The sequence below is a fragment of the Carya illinoinensis genome, chromosome 7, assembly GCF_018687715.1.
Source record: "Carya illinoinensis cultivar Pawnee chromosome 7, C.illinoinensisPawnee_v1, whole genome shotgun sequence".
NCBI lineage: Eukaryota > Viridiplantae > Streptophyta > Magnoliopsida > Fagales > Juglandaceae > Carya > Carya illinoinensis.
Genome location: NC_056758.1, coordinates 7,714,842 through 7,740,028, shown reverse-complemented (window position 1 = coordinate 7,740,028; position 25,187 = coordinate 7,714,842). Strand labels below are relative to the sequence as shown.

At 32.7% G+C, this 25,187-nt stretch overlaps 1 protein-coding gene and 1 long non-coding RNA gene across 2 annotated transcripts; one reads left to right on the top strand and one right to left on the bottom strand.

Moving 5' to 3' along the window:
• The first annotated feature begins 1,303 nt into the window (after positions 1-1,303).
• Positions 1,304-9,185, top strand: LOC122314916. The gene is made up of 4 exons (XR_006243899.1): positions 1,304-1,447; positions 3,509-6,097; positions 6,474-6,549; positions 8,807-9,185. It is a non-coding gene; the product is annotated as an uncharacterized LOC122314916 (long non-coding RNA).
• A 2,197-nt stretch (positions 9,186-11,382) lies between these two features.
• LOC122316133 (transcription factor bHLH110-like) lies at positions 11,383-13,915 on the bottom strand. Its single transcript, XM_043132668.1, has 6 exons — positions 13,196-13,915; positions 12,771-12,899; positions 12,600-12,665; positions 12,366-12,431; positions 11,901-11,966; positions 11,383-11,797 (listed from the first exon to the last, which is right to left on the bottom strand). Exons 1-6 carry the CDS (start codon positions 13,913-13,915, stop codon positions 11,675-11,677), a joined length of 1,170 nt encoding a protein of 389 aa, XP_042988602.1. The 3' UTR covers positions 11,383-11,674.
• Positions 13,916-25,187: the final 11,272 nt, after the last annotated feature.

Genomic DNA, 25,187 nt, shown 5'->3' with positions numbered 1-25,187 from the left:
TGCTCATGTTTTTGGTCATTTGTTTGCTTCCCGTTTTTACCTCATGTTTTGCTCATCTTGTTAGAAATGATTAGCCTCATTTATTGCTCTTCTATTTTTGTATGTAAGCTCTGTTTTCAGTTGTAGGATTTAGTAAACTGGCTAACACTTTCTGGTGTATACAGCTCTGTTTTTTTGTATATGGACTTTGTTGATATAGTGTCTTGCTCAATATGTTTCATTGTACCATGCATTGAGGTTTTTTGTGTGTATATATGTCAATATATTAATGATGTTGAAATTGCTTATATTAGATCCCTTGTAGGCAAGGGGTGGTCTCATGTTAACTATCTGCTGGCATGCATATGTTGTCTTCATTCATTACCCTCATATATTCAAGTGTTTTCTGGGCGATTCTCAGTTGAGTAGGATATAGACATACATATGTATAAGGGGTAGATTTTGTAGCTATATGGATTTTTTCCCTTTTTTTCATCACTTTATGATTATATTGTCAAATTATAGGTGTGGACTTTGTTTCTTTCTGATTCTTGGCATTTTTTTTCTATTTATTTGCCTCCAAAATAAAATATAATTTTCATATGACTTTCTATTTTGATTCATCTTTCTTTCTACCACCTACCTTTCCCAAGTGTATTTTTGTTCAATGCTAGCTATTTTTCATTCATCTCTCTTCAATCATGGTAAAATTGGTTTTCTAAACTCTCATATTGATTAAATGGTTCATATGTGGCAAGGGGCCAAAAGTTTATTTTTTATTTACTTACGTTATTGGTGAGGACAGAAAAGCTACTTTAGTTGAGAAGTAGAATCATGAATTTATGGGCACACAAGTTTAAAACTGTGGCAAGATATGTGTGAAATTAGCTAATGATATATGTTTCTGACTTTATATTACTGTGTTGTCATGTCTGTCTGCTATCCACTTCAATATCCAATTCTAGTTACAAAGTATGTGAAGCATTAAAAACTGGGTGGTATGGTAAAGATGTGTCTTTTGTATTTTTGCTTAGGAAGAATCATATACTGTGATTCCAATGCTTATAAAGCAAATAGCATTTTGTATTTTTAGTCGTTTGTGATATATATATTTCTTTAAATCATCGAAATGTGTGGGGTAATTTAATTATGAATGTATATTTTTTAACTACTTTCCTTTGTTCACACTCTAGTTCCTCATTCTATTCTAACATTGGTCTGGAGATTTTGGCTATTTTTTTTAAATACAAACCCTTTTTTCTATTTGCTGCACTATTTGTTAAGCCACTCGATCTTTTCACTTATTTGGTTTCTCCTTCCGCAGATTGTGTGACCCATCATTCCCTCCACATACAAACCCCAAAGTCTATATCTCCATCTAAGGTTTTCGAGTGACTGGGCACGGGCAGTCCATTGGTAAATATAATTGTCCAAAGATTAGTGTGGGACTCTGTTTTCTGCACCACAGGTATCTCTCTGCCTTCATATCCACTCGTTGGTTTCCAAAAATTGTGCCATTTTTGGGCTTCTCAGTGGATGTAATTTTTCCAATCTTGGAGTGAAGGCTTGTCCTTTGTGAATGTATACAATGAAACTTTGTGATTTTTATCATGAATGTCTTACTGCTGCTTCGCGATTGACACTAGATTCTATTTTTCCCCCTTTGAGACTAAAAATATATATGTATATTTTTTCACATTTATGGATGTACACATTGGCTAACTTGCCCATGTTGACCTTAGTTGCTCCAGTTGTCTTCCTCAGCTACATTCAAAGAATCAAAATAGTAAAATCTTTTAATATTCACTGCGATTATTAACTATCAACCACCTGGGAAAGCTACCTAAGGGATAGATTATTTGAGATAGTGGTGTTTTTTTTCTTTTTTCTTTGCCAAACATGTTGATGGATGCTTGAATCAATGCCTACAAATGTTGTTGAACAGAGCAGAATTAGATAAATTATGGGTATAAAGTGGATAATTATAACTTTTTTCAAGAAAAAATTTAGACGTGTGATATAGGTTTGATAGCTCCAATTGTGAGAATGATATATGCAGGAAAAACAACATAAATAAAATTGAATGTTTCACAAAAGCTGCATGCAATTAATCTTAAAAGAAATCTTGAAACCCACTGGCACGACCCAATTATGGTAATTTTCTGGGCTGAATATCAGAACACATGATCTGCATGCCCAAAATCTATTAAGAGTCTATACCTATTAGGTTGGAAACTACTTTCCACCTTATGTTCTTCTGATTCATTGTTCAAGTCCAGCTTGAACACAACTTTCTACAACAAATACTAATTATTTTTGTGCCTTATTCTGGAGACAACAAACATGACTACGATGAAACTAAAATAGTAATATTCTCATAAAGTTCATAATATCTCAATGTTTCAGTTTTACTTTTCACATTAAAAACTACTTTCCATGTTTGTTGAACGAGAATAATATATATATATATATTTTTTTTATGTTTGTAATAGTAGATATAGTAAAATGTGCTTATTGAAAACTGTTTACTAATATCCAGTTGGATTCCAAGCATATCATATTCTTTTTCTAAATAATGCTTACATTTCATACACCCTAAAACGCTACATTAAACCTCTCTTCTTGGAAAATTTTCGGACCCTACACATAGTCTAACAGAAGATGGGTAGCTTGTAACAAGAGGTTATTGTTACAAGCTATGTGCAGAGTATTTGGATGTACATATATAGCTATACATCCACAAGGGGACCACAAGTGACTTAGCTTGTGTCATGAGTTTTAAAAAAACTCATTATCTGTTTGTTCTAATTGTGGTTTTATTACAATCTTAATGGAACATATGTAGTTAGCCAATAAATATCATATGGATATGTTAATAGGAAGAATTATGATCTTCCGCGTTTTGGTGTAAGGTTTTGAAGCATGGGTGATTGGTTAAATTCTTTCATGGGTGTTTAATGTGGAAAATAAAAAACTTATCGCTATTGGAGAGGGTTTCTTCAATGGTATGACATGTAATGAAAAAACACTTAATTAGATTAAATATATTGTGAGTAGTAGATTGGGAAAATAAGTTTGCACGTCTTGGTAATTTCTTCCGCAACTAACATACGATGCTTCATATCATACAGTTTGTTTCCAAATGCCAACCATGGCCAACATTCACATTCTACTCATACTCAGATATCAATACGTTTATATATTGTTGTAGGTTTTTGTTGTCGACTTTATATTGTGTCTACCTCTTTTTAGACTTAATTTACCTTTCAATCTTTTATAATTGATAATACACTTGGGAGATTTCTCTTAACATGTTTATGGTTAATGTTTATTATCACCTCCTCCTGATACTACTTCTTAATTTAAACATAACAAAAAAAGAATAGGTAAACATATTTATATATGTGTGTGTTTGGGCTATTTTCCCCCTCCTTGTATCATGCTCCACATGCTAGTTACTTCTACTACCTACATATTATAAATTATAACTTCAATTCCAAATCCACTCTTACATTCTTGTTTTTATTAGATGGACAAGAGTTTATCACCTGTTTATGCTGAAGGGGTTAACAATTTCCTTACAATGGCACGAACCCATTCCATGGGAAGTGATCGCATTCGGTGTCCGTGCTGTATATGCTGTAATAATCTCTTCTTGCCTATATTTGAGGTGGAGTCTCACTTGTTTATAAAAGGGATAGATCCAAACTACACCCATTGGATATTTCATGGGAAGGAGGAAACACTCCCCATCATTGACGATGATGACGATCCCAGAGTTGAAAGTGGAGACGTCTACATTAATGACATGAACCGTATGTTCGATGACATACGGGCAGCCACATTTGGAGATACTCCTGAAGACAACACTACATCACCAACTCACTCATCAATACCATAGTCCTCCCAAAACTCAACTTTTGACCAACTATTAGAGGATGCCAGATGTCCTCTTTTCGATGGCTGCACAAAATTCTCTAAGCTCTCTTTCGTTGTGAAGTTGTTACACATTAAAACACTTGGTGTGTGGTCAATCAAGTCTTTTGATATGCTCCTAAGCCTTTTGCAGTCAGTCTTTCCTAATGCTGAATTGCCACAATCATATGAGGAGCCAAGGACATTGGAGCGAGGTTTGGGTTTCACGAACCACAAAATTCATGCATGCCCTAATGACTGCATCTTATTCTAAAAGGAAAATGTTAATCTTAATGAGTGCCCTATCTGTAAAGCATCGCGATGGATGCCAAATACACACGGGTCACAATTGACCCCTCAAAAAGTGCTTCGGCATTTTCTTTTGAAGCCAAGATTGCATCGTCAATTTGTGTCTAGCAAGACAGCAGGTAACATGAGATGACATAAGGAGTAGTGGGTCACCAATGAGACTAGTATGAGACATCCTGCCGACTCTAAGTCCTGGAAGACATTTGATCAAGCTCACCCCATATTTGCTAGGGATGCTCGCAATGTTAGGCTTGGTTTGGCAAGTGACAGATTTAATCATTTCAACAATCTGGCTAAACCTTATAGTATTTGGCCAGTGATTCTTATCCTGTATAACTTACCGCCGTGGTTATGCATGAAAGACTTGTTCTTCATGACATCCCTCATTATCCCTGGCCCAAAATCACCAGGGAATGACATTGATGTTTATTTGCAACCCTTAATTGATGAGTTACTTGAACTTTGGGACCATGGGGTACCTACATATGTGCATCTAGTAAGGAAATGTTCATGTTACATGTTGTCTTATTGTGGACAATCAATGACTTTCCCGCCTATGGAAATCTATCTGGGTGGTCAACAAAAGGGCAAATGGCATATTCGTCTTGCAATGCATGTACAGATTCCAACTGGTTGAAGTATGACAGAAAACATTGTTATATGGGACATCGACGTCTCTTACTGAGAGATCACATTTGGTGAACTAGAAATGGGTTGTTCAATGGTAAAGAAGATGTTTGCATGCCACTAACATTGGTTGAAGGAGCGGATCTTTTAACTCAATTACAAATACTTGGAGATATTCAATTTGGAAAATCTTGTAGGAAGAGGAAACGCACTGCAGAAGAGTTGAACTGAACAAAGAAAAGCATCTTCTTCAAACTACCTTCTTGGTCAACTTTGCGGCTTAGACATAATCTAGATGTTATGCGTATTGGGAAGAATATTTTCGAGAACATTTTGGGCACTTTTATGAACATTCCCGACAAGACAAAGATAACACTAATTCATGCCATGACCTAGAGATCTTGGGCTTCAGAAAGGAATTACATTTGAAACGTGAAGGTGAACGTGTTACAATGCCACATGCATCATACACATTACATGGAGATGAAAGGAATAAATTCTATGAGTGGCTTGCTTAGGTTAAATATTCAGATGGGTTCGCTGCCAATATCACTCATTGTGTATCTATACGTGATTCCAAAATCTCTGGGCTCAAAAGCCATGATCATCATGTTTTCTTGCAAACACTGCTTCCTATTGCTATGGGGGGTTCTTAAAGAGGGATATTGCATTGGCTTTGACTGAACTTAGTAGTTTCTTCAAAGAGTTGTGCGCCTGAACACTAGATGTGAATCGTCTATCAAAGCTTCAACTTGATATCGTCACCATTCTATGCAAACTGTAGATGATATTCCCTCCATCTTGTTTCGATGTTATGGTCCACCTAGCTGTACACTTACCCCGTGAGGCCATTCTCGGAGGTCCAGTTCAATATCTATGGATATACCTGTTTGAGAGGTTTCTCGGGAAATTCAAGCAGTATGTTAAGAATAAAGTGCGTCCAGAAGGTTCAAGAGTGGAAGCCTGGGTTCACATCGAGTGTTTGACATTTTGCTCTATGTATCTCCAAGATGTTGAGACGGATCTTACTACTTATTGAATACTTTAAAAACTAATGGTAAATCTCTGTTGGACTTGACAACTTGTTGTACATGATAACTAATACCATGTATGTACGTGGTATGAACTCTGCGGGTCATGTTATGCAACACAATTATACTTTCCTTGGCATGCTTGGATATATAGATTGAGAGTTGGGACTGTGTGATGAGGCCCAAAATAGAACCTGTGTCATTTGCAGAAATTCAAAAGAGGATAATATTTACAGGTGATGTCTTCATTCCCCATATTTTCTTGATGTCACTGATTCTGCATCCAAGACGTGAACTTGAAAAAATTACATTTTAATAGGAAGACCTTAGCATTTAGGGTGATTATTATTGCTTAGGAAAATTATGGGTGATTATTTTCTATATATGATAGAGAACATATGAAACAACTCCTATTTCACTTCAAAGGACGATTCTGGGTTAGTATTATGATAACTGATATTCAGGTGTAATCTAATACTGAGCTTATGCTCACAAGATGTTAGGTATGCAAACATAAAAAATTTGTGTTCAATAAAATTAATGCAGGTTTGAGATTTTTGGGAAAAACTTCAGTTTCAATTGAAAAATTGTTTTTTTAACTTTTGCTTATAGGACTCTGGAGCAACGGTTCAAATGTTAAAGAAGTGGTTTGGGAATGTGCTGATGATTACCTCTAGTAATTACGCTGGTAAATACCATTCCACCTGCTGATATTGTTAATATGTTACTGTCTTAAGCTATGTATCTTTTATACTCCTGTTCAAGAATATAGTTCATAACACTACTAATTTATAGGAGAACTGTGTGGAGGCATAAATAATACACACAAATAAGATGGTAAATTGATTTATATGGGAAACGTGGAAATGTTGGAGCCCTTTTCTGTTGGATGGGAGATACATATGTTAAATAATAAATAAATAGAGAAATGGCCACCATGATAACTTTCTAGTTTCAGGCCAGTTCATTTGAGTTATCATGTTAAAACACATGTTGCTAATTATTCATAGAAAGGAAAGGAAAGGGTACCCAAAAACATTGAACTAGTTGTATACTTCTGTTGGTCTATTAAAAATCACAGAGAGTATTGGAAAAGGTTGCTGATCTAGTCCCAACCTTTTCCATCTTGTCTAATCTTATTGAGAATGTTTAATTTAGGGCTGAACTTGATGTTTTCTACTAGTTCAGCTTATGTAATATTTTATTGAGTTGTTTGTTTACCCCCCCTCCCCTTACAATGCTGAAACCTCTTGAAGTTGTGCACGTCAAATGGGTTGTGTTATTTATTTCTTTGCCCTGTTACGTTACCTTGTTTGATAGGATGAACTATGCTTCATCATATTGATAATTGGCATGTTAGTTATAATGATGTGTCTAGTGTATAAACCTGCCTAACTTTTTTTCATGAACTACATGGATGGTTATTGCTCTATCCATTCATCTCAAATAAGTGCTAATGCTTAAAGTCTATTTTGTTTTATCTAGGTGAATCTAAAAGTTGACTTTCTGCATACATGTATAAGCATAAATAGCAATAGTCTCATAGGTGCATGCAAACAGACACGGGTTGTATTTAAAACACTCTGGCTAAATATTTTATCTAAGTCCTCTATGGTTATAGTTATAAAGGCACGTGTTTATGTCTCTAAGGACCAAGACCCCATACTGGAAGTCATCATGCTCAATTCTCAATGTTTTTTGTCAAGTAGTTGAGTATCTGTAATAGAGTTTAGGCCCATGTAGCTTGTCATGTTTTTATACACCAAGTTTGGTTCTGCGTAAATTATGACTCTTTATGATCCCTGCAAGATTAATTTTTGTAATCTTTAAAGGACCTGTATGCAACATGTTAAAAGCCTTACTATCCTGTTCAATCAATCCTCCATCACCTTGGAGCATTTGATAGCCAACCCGCTACCTTCCTTTCACATGAAAATGCCTCTTATACAAATTATGAGGCTGTCCTACCTTTGTGTCTTATTCTTGAGAATGGAAATAACCACTAGAGCTACTTGAAAAAGAAACCAAGCAACGTCAATTATAACTTTTGCGTGTTTCCTTCTCTTCACATTTCCTTTTTGGACAAAAAAAACTACCGTATGCTGTCATTTGGTTTTGCGCTCTTTGTAATCTGTCAATGATGCATTGACCCTATTAATTTTCGATGAAAATCCTTATGGAATAATACGTTAAAATATCACCATGAGCCACATAAATGAATCATGTCATGAGATGCAAGGGACGTATGGCATACCATTCTTGCTATGTGCAAGTTATAGAGTATCATATGACTTAGAGATTAATATTGTATGAAGTTGTCACGAAGCATGGCGGGTATAGGAGTGAGGCAGTTTGAAAGTGCCTTTATTATTTGAGGCGCTTTCCTTGTTGACTAATATTAAAATTAGATTCTGGCTGAGGAAACCATAAGGTACATTTTTGTATATGTGATGGCCCATTGTGTTGAGAATTGGGTTCAAGGTTGTCAACACCAACCTAATTTGGGTCACTCACTCAAAAACTTAAGAAGTTTAGTACAGGAATCCTTCATTTTTAAGAGAGATTGATCATGAAGTTTCAGGTTACACATAAAATATGCAGTTGTGTGGCTGCTACGTATAGTTGAAGGCACAACATATGAATCCATGATGCTAATTTATATAGAAAGAGGGACCAGGGATTTGGGGTGTAAAGATAAAAAATGGCAAGGGACGTATGGCATACCATTTTAGTTTATATATATACAACTTATAGGCAGATAAGTAGAGAAATGTGTAACCCAAAATATATTTGGTATAATGCTGTATGTGTATCCATACATTCCAAATGCAAATATATAATATGCTGAGGCTGATCCTCAAAATGATAATATATATATAATGTGCTTTTTCCCTTCCATTACAATGTTTCATGTACTGAAAATTCAATTTTTATATTCCAAACAGCTGGATCTTTGTTTGCACAATGCAAGTCGAAGGGGTATACATATGGTTTGTATAGTTTGAGGGTGCAACGAAGTTCAGTTCCAGCCACCAATGTATTATCCAAAATGATCTCCACTTCCATAGCATCTGAACCAGTGGCAATGTGTGTTTATTGAGAATGTGACTCTTGAATATATCCATATGTATGCTTGACAGATAATATTAGCTGCTCTGCTCCGATTTATAGTTCACTACTTTCCATTAATGCACCATGCCAATGTATTGATTACTAAAAGAATTAATACAATGTTGTATTGGATGATTGAATTTATATCATTCAAAAGTGGTATATATGGTTGTTAAATGCCAAGTATTTGGATGAATGTATGTTTTTGGTTTACCATAGATATGTTGTATTTGAGAATAAACTGAATAAGAGGAGCAGGATTTGAATTAGGCATCCAAACCACTCGGTTGAAATTTATCGCACAGTGTGAAGTGGCTGAGAGTATTTCCAGCACCAGTATATTCGTTGGTAAAAATAATTGAAGCTGCAAAATATTTCCAGTGTATGAAAACAGCGTTGCTACTGCTGTCTATACATGCTCTACGGGTGGAATTTCCAGTGCTGTATAACGCTGGGAATAATCTTATTTCTAGCGTACAACTCAACCACTGCAAATAATTATAACTATTTGCTGCATTATTTAAATTTGCTGGAACTAATTAGTATTATTTACAGCAAGTTTCACACATATTTACGGCAATTACATATCGTTGCAAATTTCTTTAACCAACAATTTACAACTAAAATAGAACTATAACTATGGCAATTTTTTTTATACTTACAGCGGCTAAATTCGCTGTAAATATTCAAATATTCACAATGAATTTTTAATATCGCTGCATTAATTTATAAGTGAGTAGAAAATTGCAACTAACGTTCGGCACAGTACAAAACGCTGTGAATAATTATTCGCAGCATTTTTTGGGATCTTTTGCGACTGTTTTTAGCGCTGTAAAAGGCTATTTTTATTGTAGTGGCTTATCCTTATCATATGTGGGTATCACAATAATGGTAGAAGACTCGAAGGATAAAAATATGAAGAAGACTCGAAGGATAAAAATATGAAATTAAGATAGAGAAGAGGACAACTCACTATATGATATTGATACTCTATGTAAATGATGAGCATATTTGAGACAAATGAAAAATTAGTACATTTGAGGTAAGATTCATTAGTTGCATTCTTATTTAAGCTATTCGGACTCATGACATGATTTTCTTATTAATTAAGGTAGTCACAAAAAAGTAATTTTAAAGCCATATTGTTCATTTTATACTTTTTTATCATCTTTAAAATATTATATTAAAGTTTTTCAAGAATAGTTTGATTCAACAAATTGAATCGGGTAATTGAATCACCCGATTGATCAATTAATCGGTACTTACCCGATTTTAAAATTTTTAGCCTTGATCTGAACAACCCTCAACAATTTCTTTAATTTCTTCATCATTAATGGATGGCGCCCATGCTCCCTTGTAAGGAGCAAAGAACCAATGAAAGGTCTCGTAATACTATATTATAATTAAGGGTGGCAATAAGTGTTCGTAAGGTCGTCGTGTTTGTGTCATATCAAGTCATAGATACTAGACTATATGGATCAATCCGAACACGATTCAGTAATCTAAACAGGTGAGAACTTCAAGTCTTAACAAGATCCATTTAAATAACAAGTCGTGTCATATTGTTGTATAATCTATTTTGATTCGTTTAATAATTAATAAGAAATAGGTTAACATAACACAATTCATTTCAACTTGTTTCAAGTAAATACGTACTTGAACTAACTCGTATAATTCATTTGATCTTATTAACATAATTTCACATAAAAATTAAAATATATATTTATGAGTAGCCACAATATCTAAAATAACATACCTACTAACAAAAAATATCCATATTTTTCAGATTTTCATTTATAATATAACCAATATTATAAACCCCAACAATAACAAATATGAGCATATGTCCAAAATACAATCCCAATAATAATAACATAAATATATATTTGATAAATACCAATATTACAATATAACAATAATAAAATTATAATTTGAAATAAAATTTAAACAAGTTATTGTGGGTTAATTTTGGGTTTAATGGGTTGCCTCATTATTGATTCGTTTATTAATCGCGTCTTACCGGGTTAACCTATTTTGATTTGAATTTATTTATATCAATTAATCCAAACATACTAATTGTTTATTATATTTGTGTTGGATTCATTAAACATACTAAAATTTAAATGAGTTATTGTAGGTTAATTTTGGGTTTAATGGGTTGACTCATTATTGATTCATTTATTAATCGCGTCTTACCGAGTCAACCTATTTTGATTTGAACTTATTTATATCAATTAATCCAAACATACTAATTTTTTATTATATTCGTGTTGGATTCATTGGTAATGTCACATATTGTTGCCCCTAATTACAATAAGGATTAATTAATTAAATTCATCATATCATCAACTGTTAAGGTTTTTGGAAGATGTGAGAATTAATTTAACACAAGTTAAAAGGGAACATATTCTTCAAGAACAAGCAATCTTCTTCCACTAAACATGAAAAATTTCATGTATAGAAAGATTGAAATACAGTGTGCAAAGAGTAGACTACAAAAATAAAAAATTAAAAAGAAAAGAAAGAAAAAGGACGAGCATAAATTAAGTCCATATATAAGATCACAGCCAGCCAGTGGGCGCAGGTGCTGGGCCGGGTTATATAATTTTCATGAATATTTCAGCATTATTAATCTTCTTAAATATTATTGGCCTTCAAAGTGTCTCCTTTATTATTAGTGGCCATGGTGACCAATTAAACCCTTAGTGATGATCAAAACCAGTAATATATGATGCACAAGATTTTGGCAGAAGGCACAGCCCTCTACTTCTGAGGTCTGGCTTCGCTTGATCATGATCAGTTCCATATCCTTCCTTGCTCAAACCCTGCCATTATTTAAAAAAAAAAAAATGTAAGAAGCTGTGAGATTATTTTCTGGAAATAATATTGTATTCTATCTGAGAATCTATATGTATATATATATCATACCAGTTGCATGGCTGATCTTATTATGGGCTTGCTGCGCGAAGACCTCATATAAGGCATGCTCAAGTTCTGCAGGGATATTCAAAACCATTTTGAGTGCTAGACGTTCTAGTACTGGGAAGAGCATACATATCCTTTAATTTAGTTCACCAACTAGCTAGCCATTGCATGCGTTGTTTTATCTGATGTAGTCTCATGCACTTATATACCTTAAAACGGTAACATATATATATATATAGCTTTGGAGCTTCATCCTATAGTAGAGAGACCTAGCTTTTTAATTTATGAATATATTCCACTAGCTAGTGTACGTACACAAACCCTAGCTAGCAAAACCTTTCCACCCGATTGCTAGATCATGCAGCTTCCTGGGCATTACTTCATTTATATATATAAGATATGATGCATTTATAATTAAGAGGACATAATCAAAGGTCGGAAATTAAGGTGAAGAAAGTAATCATGCACCTGCACTCGATCATGAAGGAACTGTATGTATCCAATTGCTTCTGTTAATACTGAGGCTGTGTCTGTCTGTCATCTCCATCAACCATATATCAAATAAATTAATATAAAGTACATCGAAGCATGGCCTTAAAGATATTATAATTCCTGGCCTCTCTTACACGCATATATTAGTGGGTTCTGATCATGGAGAATGAATGGCTTAGAATATATAATATATATATATATATATAGTACCTTGCCAAAAGGTGCCACCAACTTTTGAAGAGCTGCAATCCTGTCTCCTAGTTTCTCCTTTCGTACCTAATAATTTAAAACTAATTCCGCTGCTCACTTTTTATATATAAAGTGGAGTAAACTTTGACTTGAGATTGGTATCTTAGTTAAAAAAAAGAAATATTTAATCACCTTCAGTGGTGGGCATGAGCACCGTGACACTGATCGCGACTTCTTAGCTTCTGCATGAGACTCCTTTGACTGATCAGAAGAACGGCTAGGTCTTTTTGCTCTTGTAACTTCATTCATGAAAGCTGTCGTCTTTTATAATTTAAGAGAGTAAAGTTTATAATATGGAATATCGTGGAAATGAGAAATATTAATATGCTTTTAGTCTAGAAATAAGAGACATGAAAAGAGATCAATATAAATACTAATTATTAGTACATGTATTAAGCAAAAGTTATCTGCACATGTAAATAATTAATCAGGGGATCGAAAACATAGGTAAAACTGACGGAGAAAATCGACATGCTTTGCAGTAAGCTCATGAGTTTCTTTTCCTTCGATCTAAACCTCTAAACCCACGAGGAGAAGAAGAAGAAGAAGATACCCACCTTGTTGGAGCTGTTTGATGGACTATCAGCCAGTTCATGCATGTGATCCGGGCTTAGAGATACACTCGATCCTTTACGAACACCTAAAATATCGTGTGAAGGCTGGCTAAAATTCCCACCAGTATTGGTGGATGTCAAGAGATCCAATGTTTGCAAGTTCAAGCCTAGAGAATTTGAAGCTAATGAAGAAGAAAAATACGAGGGTGAAAAGGATGGGAAAATATGACTGAAATTATATGATCTGTTGGATTCAGCTACTCCTCCAAAACTTTCAGAGTTGTGTGTATTGGAGTACAAATCTCTAGCCGAATTAGGCTGTTGTCCAGCGATATGGGCACCAGCGGAGAAGTGGCCGAGGCAGAGATTCTCAAATAAATCAGAAGAACACTGCTGTTCATGTTTTGGGGTTAGCAGATGTGATGCTTCTGCATTTGAGAAATCGCATACTATTTCGCTCAATTTAGGGAAAGTGCCTGCTGCAGGCATCTCTTCTTTGAATTTTGCAAGGTGCATTTCTTCGTTTGCTGATTGCTGAGTAGTTTTTGCATCGCAAAAACTCAAGTCTTGACGCACCGAAGATCTAAGAATAGGCTCATCGACCGAGTACTTTGGCCATAAATCTCTTGAATTTGGGACGCTCTCACTCAGATAGCTATTGTAGTTACCATCATTTCTGCAATGATCATTACAGCCATATACCGAAGAACATGAGCGAAACATCGTTATTCAACTAATCAAATAGGCGAAATAGACAGCAAAACAAACATGAAAGAGATCTTAAAGATTTACCTGCCTTAGACCTACTGCATTTACAGTGGACCTAGGCCAGGGAGACTAAAAAGTATTACAGACTGTCAAAAATCCTGGAAAACAAATACACCCAAAGCTAACTGATCTCCCTCATGATCATCCATGCATGACAAAGAGAAAAACCTCTTGCCGTGGCACACACCAAACAGACAGCCAAAAACAATGAGCTAGCCCCAGAACACCTATATATATTATGTCACCATGCACAGTCCCCATGAATAATCTCTCACCTAACTCAGCAATGGCCAGGCTCAACGATCAAGCCATGTCAGCGAGACTCATAAACCCTAGGAAACTAACACTATTCTAGTCAAGTATCTCAGCTAGCTATACTAATAAACCAGTGAATTAAATTTTGAAAACGGTCTTAATTTGATTCATATCAACCCTGGGATCGATATTCTTGCATAAAACTAGCTTGATTGAGAAGTAATAATTTGATCTTTTGCTTATAAGAAAAGGTACTCTCGATGTTTTTGGTCTCTGGAAGAAAAATTATTGATTACTAGCTATAAACTGATCTACAGTGAAATTGCTTATCTTCCTTCGATCGACCGATCCCTATTTTCGGCTAATAATATCAGTACTCTTAGCTAAGATACATCATTTATACTTCATAGATATGCTCATGAATACATCAGAAAACAAGACCGCTAGCTTGAATCCTCAGACTGTGTATAATATAAAGTTAAGTACTCTTATATTGCATGGATTTAATTAGTTTAGTAGAAGATAAACTACGTACTCCATGTTATATAAATAGAGATACTTACAAAACGATGCTTGGGTTAATCCAGTCACGGGTGATTGAAGCTTTATATCCGGATTGATTTGCTGAAGTAAAATACTCGGTAAACTGTTCTTGGTGCTGATGCAGATGAGGAAAATTTGCAGACTCCATTAGGTTTTGTATTTAAGAACTTGAAAACCCCGAGATAGGTAAATAGAATTTGCTGGCGCTAGGAATCTTTCACTCACAAAGAAATAGTTCAGACAAACCCAGGCTAGCTAGCTTTCACCTTTAGCCTTCTCACTTTGTTCTCTCTTTACTCTTCTAAGTCCAAGCGTCAAGTTGCCTTTCCGAAGATCGGATCGAGAACGAAGATAAATTGCCTCTCTCCTCTCTCTCTCTCTCTCTCTCTCTCTCTCTCTCTCTCTCTCTCTCTCTCTCTCCTTATGTATAGGAAACTTTATGCGGCTGCTTAAGTAGCTCTAGAAACCCTATATCTTGTGTATTATATTCGATAATGGGTTTTGCGCGCTCTGAGTAAGAGATAATTTTATTAAGAAAAATAATAGGTGCATTTCTGATTATGCAAGTACCATACAATTAATTTTAAAAAAAAAATAAATACGAAATTTATATGAAAAAATTAATTTTTTATTAATAAACTCTACTTTTTTTTAAAACAACTGTATAATATTTACATATTTCACGAGTTTTACACACTCCACGACAATGAGTAAATTTTACTATTTGTGGCTTATAAGATCATGCATGCATTTATTTGGTTTAGAGGCTCAAAAATTGGAAAGAGAAAAGATTACGGGGAACATATATGGTTTATTATCCCTGCACACCGCGGATCGAGGCCGTCCTACTTATTAATAACTACATACATGTTAAACATTGGTGCTCAAGTATATGTAAATTTACTCGATCGAGTGCATGATATTTAAAGGTGAAACTCATCTTTAGAAACCATTCAGCGGCTTAAAGCACTCACAATAGATTATGTAAAATTCATCTATTTATAAAATTTGAAGAATTTAACTTAAAATGTACATCCAACCGATTCTCTACTTCATCTATATTTTTTAGTTTGTTACAGTGTTACCACTACATATAGCATGACACTGTTCATGAATGTAAGCATTTTTTAATTAATTTCTGTCTTCCGCTTTCTCACCTTCGTTTGCAGACGCCTCAGCTGCTGCCTCGACTCGTCCCCAACCCAGTACTGTGGAGTTTCTCTCTTCGAAGAGGGCATCAAAGATCCGTAAACATTTCAATGATCTCTCGAAGGAGGATGGTGTTCGAAAGTATGTCAACAACTATCGCAGGTCATTTACTACGAAAGCTCGGAATGACTTTGAAGACGAAGCGAGGAAGGATTGCAGAGAAGAAGAAGAGAATTGCCAAGGTGAAGTCAGAGGCTGCCGAGTATCAAAAGTTTCTTGCCACAAGATTGAAGGAGCAAAGAGAGTGTCGTAGTGAGGGTTTGAATAGGAAGCGACTTGTTGAGTTTCAAATTTTTTCTGCTATTCTGGGTTTTCGGGGAGAGAGAGAAGTGATAAATAAATACGGAGAGAAATTGTAAATATTAAAAAATAGAAGGATATTATTGATAATTAGAAAAAATATTGGAAATGAATAAAAAATATTATAAATTATAATATTTAAATGATATAAAGAAAAAATAGATAAGTTAATGTATGGTATATTAATAAACAGAAATTCTATTTGCAGTCTCCACTTGGAGACTGTATGTGTAGACTCTTTATTAAATGAGAAAAAATATTATTTTAAGAGAGATATTTTAGTAATTTTAAAAAATTTTAAAAATAAAATTACCTATGCTTACATTGCAATCCTCAAATGGAGATTGTACGTAGCATTGCTCATAATATAAAAGTCAGTATGTAAAATAGAAAAAGTGAGTTTTGATAATGTATTTTAAACAATAAGATTACAAAGTTATTGGGAGTGCTCTAACAAAGGGGTCGAGGTTATCCAATCGCTTTTATACAATATGGTTACTTAAGATTACACATAGTTATGTGGTAGTTACGTACACTCATGGATCATATAATATATAAATTCGGTACCATCGCGCATGCATGCGCTTGATCGATTAATATACCCATGTACATGAGAGCTTCTTTTGATTGCATGACCACATATTTGCCTTTATATAGGTTTACAAATATATAATTCAATATAAAATAAAGGGAAATAATATTCCCACGGACAAAAGCCGCATACAAAAGTCATTAGTTTGCGCTTTTTTTTTTTTAGTGATTAAGAAAATATTTTTTAATTATTTTTTACTTTTTTAATTTTTAAAATAATATTTAAAGAATTTTAAATAATTAAAAAAATAAAGATTGGCCTTATAGAGTCTAGGGGTGAAAACCAACCTATCGACGCAATTTTTCGTCTAAAACTGAAACTACACCGATGGGAGAAAATAAGACAAATCTCGATCGAAACCAGCCGAAGAATGGGGAGGAAAGCATCGTCCTCGGTCTCGGCGTAATTCTGGTCGGTTCATCGGCATCATCGGTTGCTATGTGCGCCGTGAGAGAGAGTGAGAGAGAGAAAGTGAGGTGATTGAGATTTTTGAGAGAGAGAGAGAGACCGCGAGGTGAGATTAGAGAGAGAGAGAGAGAGAGAGAGGGAGGGAGCTAGCCTTGCGTGGCTGCGTGCGCCTTGAGAGAGAGAGAAAGCGACAAAGAGCGAGAGAGAGAGAGAGAGAGAGAGAGAGAGGGGCGGCGGTGGCAAAATGCCTGAGACTGAGTAAAAAGAACAAACATGGAAGAAGAGGAAGAGACGTGCACTGTGTTAACCCTAGAGTTAAACGACGCCGTTCCTTTTATTATTTTTTTCAAATACTAAGTCCTAAAACGACGCCGTTTCACTTCAGTTTAAGTGAAATGACGTCGTTTATTATATGTATAATTAAAAAAAAATAGATTTAAACCATCGATCGGTTCAGCGGTTCGGCCCAGGTTCAAACCGGGACCGAACCGCTGGACATCGGTTTTTCATAAAATCTACCGTGCGCCGACCGGTTCTACTCTGGTTCCGATCTCCGGCGGTCGGACTGAGTCGGTTCCAGTCGGTTTTTCGGTAATTTGTACAGCCCTAATAGAGTCTGAGGTTGTAGCGTCACCCCTAAAATAAAACTTTAACATTAACCCTAATCAAACTCTAGATAAAACCTAATTTATCAAAAATTATATTTTAATAACATCATTCTGCCCACAAAATATGGAAATAATAAAATTCAAAAAGTTTGCTCGATCGAAGATCTAGCAAATTACTTGTTCACAGCTGATTCTTATATTAATTTGCCTTTCCGATCTACCAAACAACCAGCGAACTCTCCAGTTGTACTCAATTGTTCGATTGAACATTGAGTGATAATATATCACGAACTCTTAGGGCTGACCATTTTTTTGCGATTTTCTCTCCTTTCCGAGTTATTATTGTCCATTAAGCTCTTTTATGCCTTTAATAGCTATATATTTTGCATTTAGGGATGATAATATCTGATACGACTCGTAAACTCAATAAGAACAAGACATACGACATGACACGATATGAAATTAGTAGATTTAGATTTGATAAAATGGGTTTGAGTAAAAAGAAATTGATTCGTTAAGACACGATTAATAAACAGATTAATAACGGGTCAGCCCATTTAACTAACAATAATCCATTTAAATTCTATTTCAAAATTACCATTTTATTATTATTGTATTGTAATATTAGTATTTTTTAATATGCTTATGTTTTTATTGTTGAGATTATAATTCTGAACCTATGAACATATTTGTTATTGTTAGGTTTATAATATTGGTTTAATTATAACTTAAAACTTAAAAAATATTGATATTTTTTGTTCAATTAGTAGTTTTTTTCTTTAAAGATATTATGGCTACTAATAAATATAAATTTTAACTTTTATATAACATTTATGTTAATCAAATCAAATGAGTTATGCGGGTATTTCAACATATTTACATATATAAAACAAGTTGAAATGAGTCACGTCATCATGTTGACCTATTTCTAATTAATTATTAAACGGAAAAACGAGTGATACAACATGCATACATATATATATACATATATAGATATGTATATACATATATATATGTATATGAATATATATATATATGTATGCACGGTTAAGTACTATATATATATATATATATATATTTATATATGATTTATCCATATATCTCATGAATCGATAATTAATTAGCTAGGGACCCCGTATACACTTGTAAACCTAGATTTAGGATAAAATATATATGATCTACATACCATCATACAGAAAAAAAGTGTCTGATCTCTAATTACCCGCGGGCCATGATCATGGGAATATATTCATCAAACAATTAAGGAGGGACCCTCAATATTTCAACTGCATGCTATTTATCATGTAATTACACTAATTATTGTGACGCCTGTTGCATTAATAAAGGAAAGCCAAAATGTACCAAGAAAATATATATATATATATATATATATATTTATAGGAATCATGGGAATGAGCTTGCTAGGAAGAAGCATGGCGTATTTCTTCATCGAATTGATCATTTTCTTATAATAAATAATGAATCCGACAGATTAGCTTACAAGGAAGAGGGCTGCAGGCCAATTACTCATCATGATCGATGTGTGAATTAATTAGTACTGTTTATATATATATATATATATATATATTATATATATATTGGTTGTAGTAGTACATGTGGTACTGCTGAATTATTGGAAAAGAATGGTCGACTAAGCTGTATGTCTTTTAGTGTAAAGAGCAAAAAACAAGGACTACTATAATCAGATCACCGGCACCACAAAAAAGTTAACATTAGATCGAGAAAAAGGTTTCATGGCCGCGCGAAGTTTGTCCAAACTTTGAATCCTTTCTTTTTCTTTCTCTCTTTTTATGTTATCTTTACTTCTTTGTTAGGTTGTTATCTACTCATCATGGAGAATTGCCTATTGCCGACTTTTTTTATGAATAATGCTACATATAGTCATGGAATGCGTAAGCACCGTATAGTTACTTTGAAAATAACTAGTGAAATCTACTATTAAAAAAATAAGAAATCCTATTAGCATCCCCAAGTAGGGACTGCATGCATGTGCAGGCCCTTAATTAGATGAGAAAAAAATATTATTTTATGAGAGATATTTTTGTAATTTTAAAAAATTTTAAAGATAAAATTACTTAAGCTTGCATTGCAGTCTCTAAATGGGGACTGTACGTAATATTGCTCTTCTCTATTTGAACTTGTGTTAATCTAAACAAATCATGAAGGTTTAAGGTTTAGGCATTATTATCTATAAAGAAATGATGTTTTTATCTTAAATTTTGTCATGAGTACGTACTCAATATGTAATTAGAGACTACAAAATTGACATGTGTTGCAATGACAAACATAAGCATTATTGGTTCAAGTTTAGTAATTTAAACATTATGTTGGGCGGGGAATAAATATTGAATTGTACGTACAACTTCTGTAGCTAACTAGCTAGCTTGGCATAATTGATCAAAATTAAGGTGCTAAAAGACTTATAATTTATTGAAAAGGACATTGGAATCCCAAGATGCCATTCCCTACCCATTTGTATATTACATGTACATAATTAAGTAAGCCACAATTCAATATAATAATATTAAAAGAGAAAGTCTCTGTCCACTTTCCGTACCCAGCCACAGATTGGAATCCACGTTGGACGCACTATATATATATATATTTAGCTTTTTTAGGTAGATAGAAATTAAGAATTAATTATAGAAAAATTCTATTTACAGTCTCTATTTTAAGACTGCATTATTAGCAGATTTTTTATTAAATGAATAAAAATATTATTTTAGAAAGAATATTTTTATTATTTTTAAGATAAAATTATCTAAACCTATATTGTAATCTTTAAATAAGAATGGTACGTATCATTGCTATATTGCCAGTCAACAAGCTCAAAATGCGGCCTTTTTCCTAAGTGGGAAGATTTTTAATTGGTGCTCAAAGCCTATTAATTATTCCTATAATATTAATACTGCCTAAACATATATCCTTCACAATATCATTGCCCAAAGGATCATTCAGCCAAATATATTATTCTTTCTGCGGCGACAAGAAAGTCACTGCAAAAAGCCCTAGCTAGTAGCTAAAATTGCTGTAAAAATGCATTTTGACGAGAAAAAAGTCTCCACCCATGAGTAGTCGCAAGTGCCTCATGATCTTAAAAATACATTTCCGGTAATGAACGTAGAATCACATTTTGTTAAGAAAAATTGAAAACACGTTCTTTACTCTACAGAGTACTTCTCCTCATGAAGTGTTCGATCTATTTTTAAAAGGAAAAATATAGTTGCAAGTATAATTGTACATCAATGTAATGTGATTGGTCAAAAAATAAATTTTATTAAAAACAGTGTTAATTTAAATTTTAAGTATGAATAAATCAGTATTGGTACATAGATTAGTGCGCAACTGTGCTTGTATGTAGCAAAACTCTTTTTAAAATTGACACGCGCATCTCTTGAGTACTATAAGGAGTATATATATATATTTTTTTAATGAATGGACATATATCTGTTTTTTAAATTAAACCCTTAAAAATAAAAATAAATAAACCATGTTATTGTCACATGTTTAATTAAAACTTGTCACATTTAGAGCATTAGTATTGGACTCATCAAATTCATCTTTAAAATTTGATGAAAAGTACACATTTTTTATAAATTCAAAACCTTCATATTTATAATTCCATATTGGATTAGCCATTAGATTCATTAAAATAATAATATAATATTATTTTTTGAATAATAATATTTTTAATTTTTTTTCTTCATATTTTGTAATTATACTAACCATATGGACATTAATAGTTTAATTTAGTACTTAAATAATTGATTCCCAACTAATTTAGAATAAAATAAAATAAAACCATTGCCTATTAAAATTAGAATAAAATATTAGTTTGAATGTTGAATAGTAGACCTTTAAATTTGAAGGAAGGGTAACAATTACTGTAGCTCAAAACTTCTCAAATATCTCTTTGATGAATCCAATGTAAGTTCATTTTAAGTAAATTCATCAAAATTTGAAAATGCATTGACTTTTGATGAAGCCAATGCTAGTGCTCTTAGAAGGGTTAGATGAAACTTCTTTGAGAGAAAAGTCTATCCTAATTTTTTTTTTTTTTAGACTAGCTGATATGGTAAGCTTGCATATCAGTACGTGAGGCCTGATTTCAATAGAAAGATACTTCAATCTTATCCCATATCATTCTTCAATCTTATCCCATATCATTCTATCTCATTTTAATATTCAAACAACACAAACACAAATATTTTTTAATTTCAAATTTTCAATATTTTCATTTAATCATTACTTAATTATTGCAACGTTCCCAAACTACAAATAAAACACAGAAAATAATTCAAAATTTTTAAATCTCAAAACAAAAAATAATATTAAAATATTATATTCTAACAATTTTTTAAGGTTATAATATTGTTATCCAACTTTTCCTCTTTCATTTTTTAAAAATCTATAAAATATTTTAACTACAATTCACAGATTATTAACTCATCACTATTAAAATCAGGCGGCTTAAAGTGTATGATCAATAAGCAAGCTGCTAGCATATAGAATATTTCAATTTTTTTAATAAGATAAAGGTAGTTTATCAGAGTGGAAAGTTGTATATTTTTCAGCGGATTAGCACCGAAAAAGTGTGGGTGGGAATCAATTGATAAATAATTTGTATTCATTCGGCAGGCTGCATACATTCATTGGACCATCATGATTTTGGAAATTGATAAACAAATGCCATCAATCCCTGTCAATGCTTGTTGGTATAAATTACCTAGTTTTAGCAAAAAGCATGTCACAGTACTGTCAGTATAGATCATATATATATAGTTTAGATTAGAGGGATTCACCAAGACACATGGTATTATGGGTTTCACAATATTATTCCAAATGTGTCGACACCAAGCTGGATTGTCAGTCAACATGTCGGATGTATGAAATAAGTAATACAAATATCATTCTTTACTACTTTTTGAACAACATGAACAAACTTTGAGTAGTAGAAAATCCTACACTATTTTGTCTCCAATTCTAAAAATTATGTCTATATATATATATATATTCATCGAAGATGTCATCAAGTGCATTACCAACTCTTTCATTGATGCAAATATAAAGTATATATATATATTTTAGGTTTTTAGTCTTCCATTAACAAGCTCTCCTTTACTACTGCACCTTTACTATCTTTTTTTTTTTTTTACTATTTGAATTTGGATTAAAAATCTCAAAATATGATTTTCTTGCATAATCTAAAAGAAAATAAATTAATTAAAAATAAATTTAATTTTATAAAAATGGACTCAAAGAGCAAAAAATAGAAATATTTTATAAATTTTGAATTTATTTTGAATTATTTTTCATGATTATGTTAGTTAATTGAATTTATTTTCTTCTAAATGATGCAAGAAAGTCATGTTCTGAGAATTTTAATCCAAATTCACAAAAAATAAAAAAATAAAGAGTTAAGTAGTAAAGTAGTAGTAAATGAAGTGTAAAGATATCATTATCAATTTTACTATCATCTACTCAACATGTCATGATATGATATCAAATGATTGATTCACAAGTTAAACATAATAAATCATTTCCAATTTTTTAATAGAATTGATAGTATGCTGCCCCAAGTGTATTGCTCCAAATGACCGCTCATCAATTTAATTTTTTTTAATTTTTTTAAAAATATTGAAATATATTAAAAAAATATGAAAAAATAATATAAAAATAAAAACTTAAAATTGTGTTAGGCGGCACGCCTAACGGTCATTGTTGGGCGGCAGCCTAGCATGACACAACATTTAATATCACATAATAGCCTAATGGGCTGATAGGAGGATGATAATAAAAAAAAAAAAAAAAAATTGATGGATAGCATTACTCATATTTAATGTGACAAGATTTTATTTGAAATTTTTTATCTTCTCTATAATATCAACTTATAAATATATTTTTTTGAGAACTGTTGCATATACAAATAAATTATACAAAGTAAGCTCACAAACTGATGTAGTTTCATAAAATTCGTTAGATCTATTTTATAATAAAAGTAGTTTTATAATCTGACATATTACATCAAATCACATCAATTTATAAGTTTACTTTTATTCATTTGTGGCTAAAGTTTTTTATTATTATTTTTTTATGTTGGCAAATGGTAATATTATTTATTAGACAACTTGTTCCACACTATTATACTTCTAGCCCAAACTGTGATTACAACGATTTGTTATCACTTGAAAGTCTAGTGTAATCGGCTGCTCCCCAAGTCATAGGCCCAACATAAAGCCCATTACCATATTTGGGCTTTATTCTAATTGGAAGCCGCTTTCACATAATAAAATAATCGATCCTGTATTAGCAAAAACTATGTTTTGGCTCTTTGATCAGAGTAATTTTTGAATTAAATGAAATATTACATTATTAACCCTATTTATTGGAGTAAAGATGTTCCAATATTGGAATATATCCTTTACTTATATTTTGTGAAACACGCGTTATTAATTAATCCGAACGATATTTCTATATTTCATGGCCAATTATTTGTCGGTTTGTGCATGTTGTCCACGTGACACTTTTCTTGCACGGACCTGATCATGAAAAGAAACCAAAATGAGAAACATTGCTTTCAAGTATACGTGGACCCATCCTATCATTACATCCATGGAGGAAAGATAAAGCTCTAGCCCATGATTTCACATTCCCTTTTCACACATTCCTTATAACAAGTATATATTTCACATATCATGTTTTGATGAATGCCTAGTTTCCAAAAAACCATTATTATTTGTATTAGTAACCTCCAAATTAAACTTACCCCTAAACAATATTGCAGTTAGTAATGCATTGAGATCTTAACAATAAGATTAAGTATTAAAAATAAAACAAATGCCAAAAGTCTGATGGCCTGATAATATATGACCCGATTTTTTAAATGAAAAAGTTAGATTCGAAACTCCTATTCCTTTTATAATAAAAAATAAAAAATAAAACAATTAATAAGATATTTGCATAATAAAATAAGCGATATTATGATCTTAGATTGAATTTCTTACTCCAAATTATAATCCTATATATATAAATATTAATTTGATCATTTAGGTCGAATCTTAAGAAATAAATTGTTGCAATATTCACATCATGTGCATGGCTAAGAGCCTAATGGCCTGAACGATAAATAATCTAACTCTTCAAATAGAAAAGCTGGCTTTGAAACCCCTCACCCCTTGAATAATAATAAAAAAATAATAATAATGTACACATGCCAAATAACTATAAAAATAAAACTTTTTTTTGTTAAATAAAGTGTTTTAATTTACATAATTAATGGCCCAATTAAATA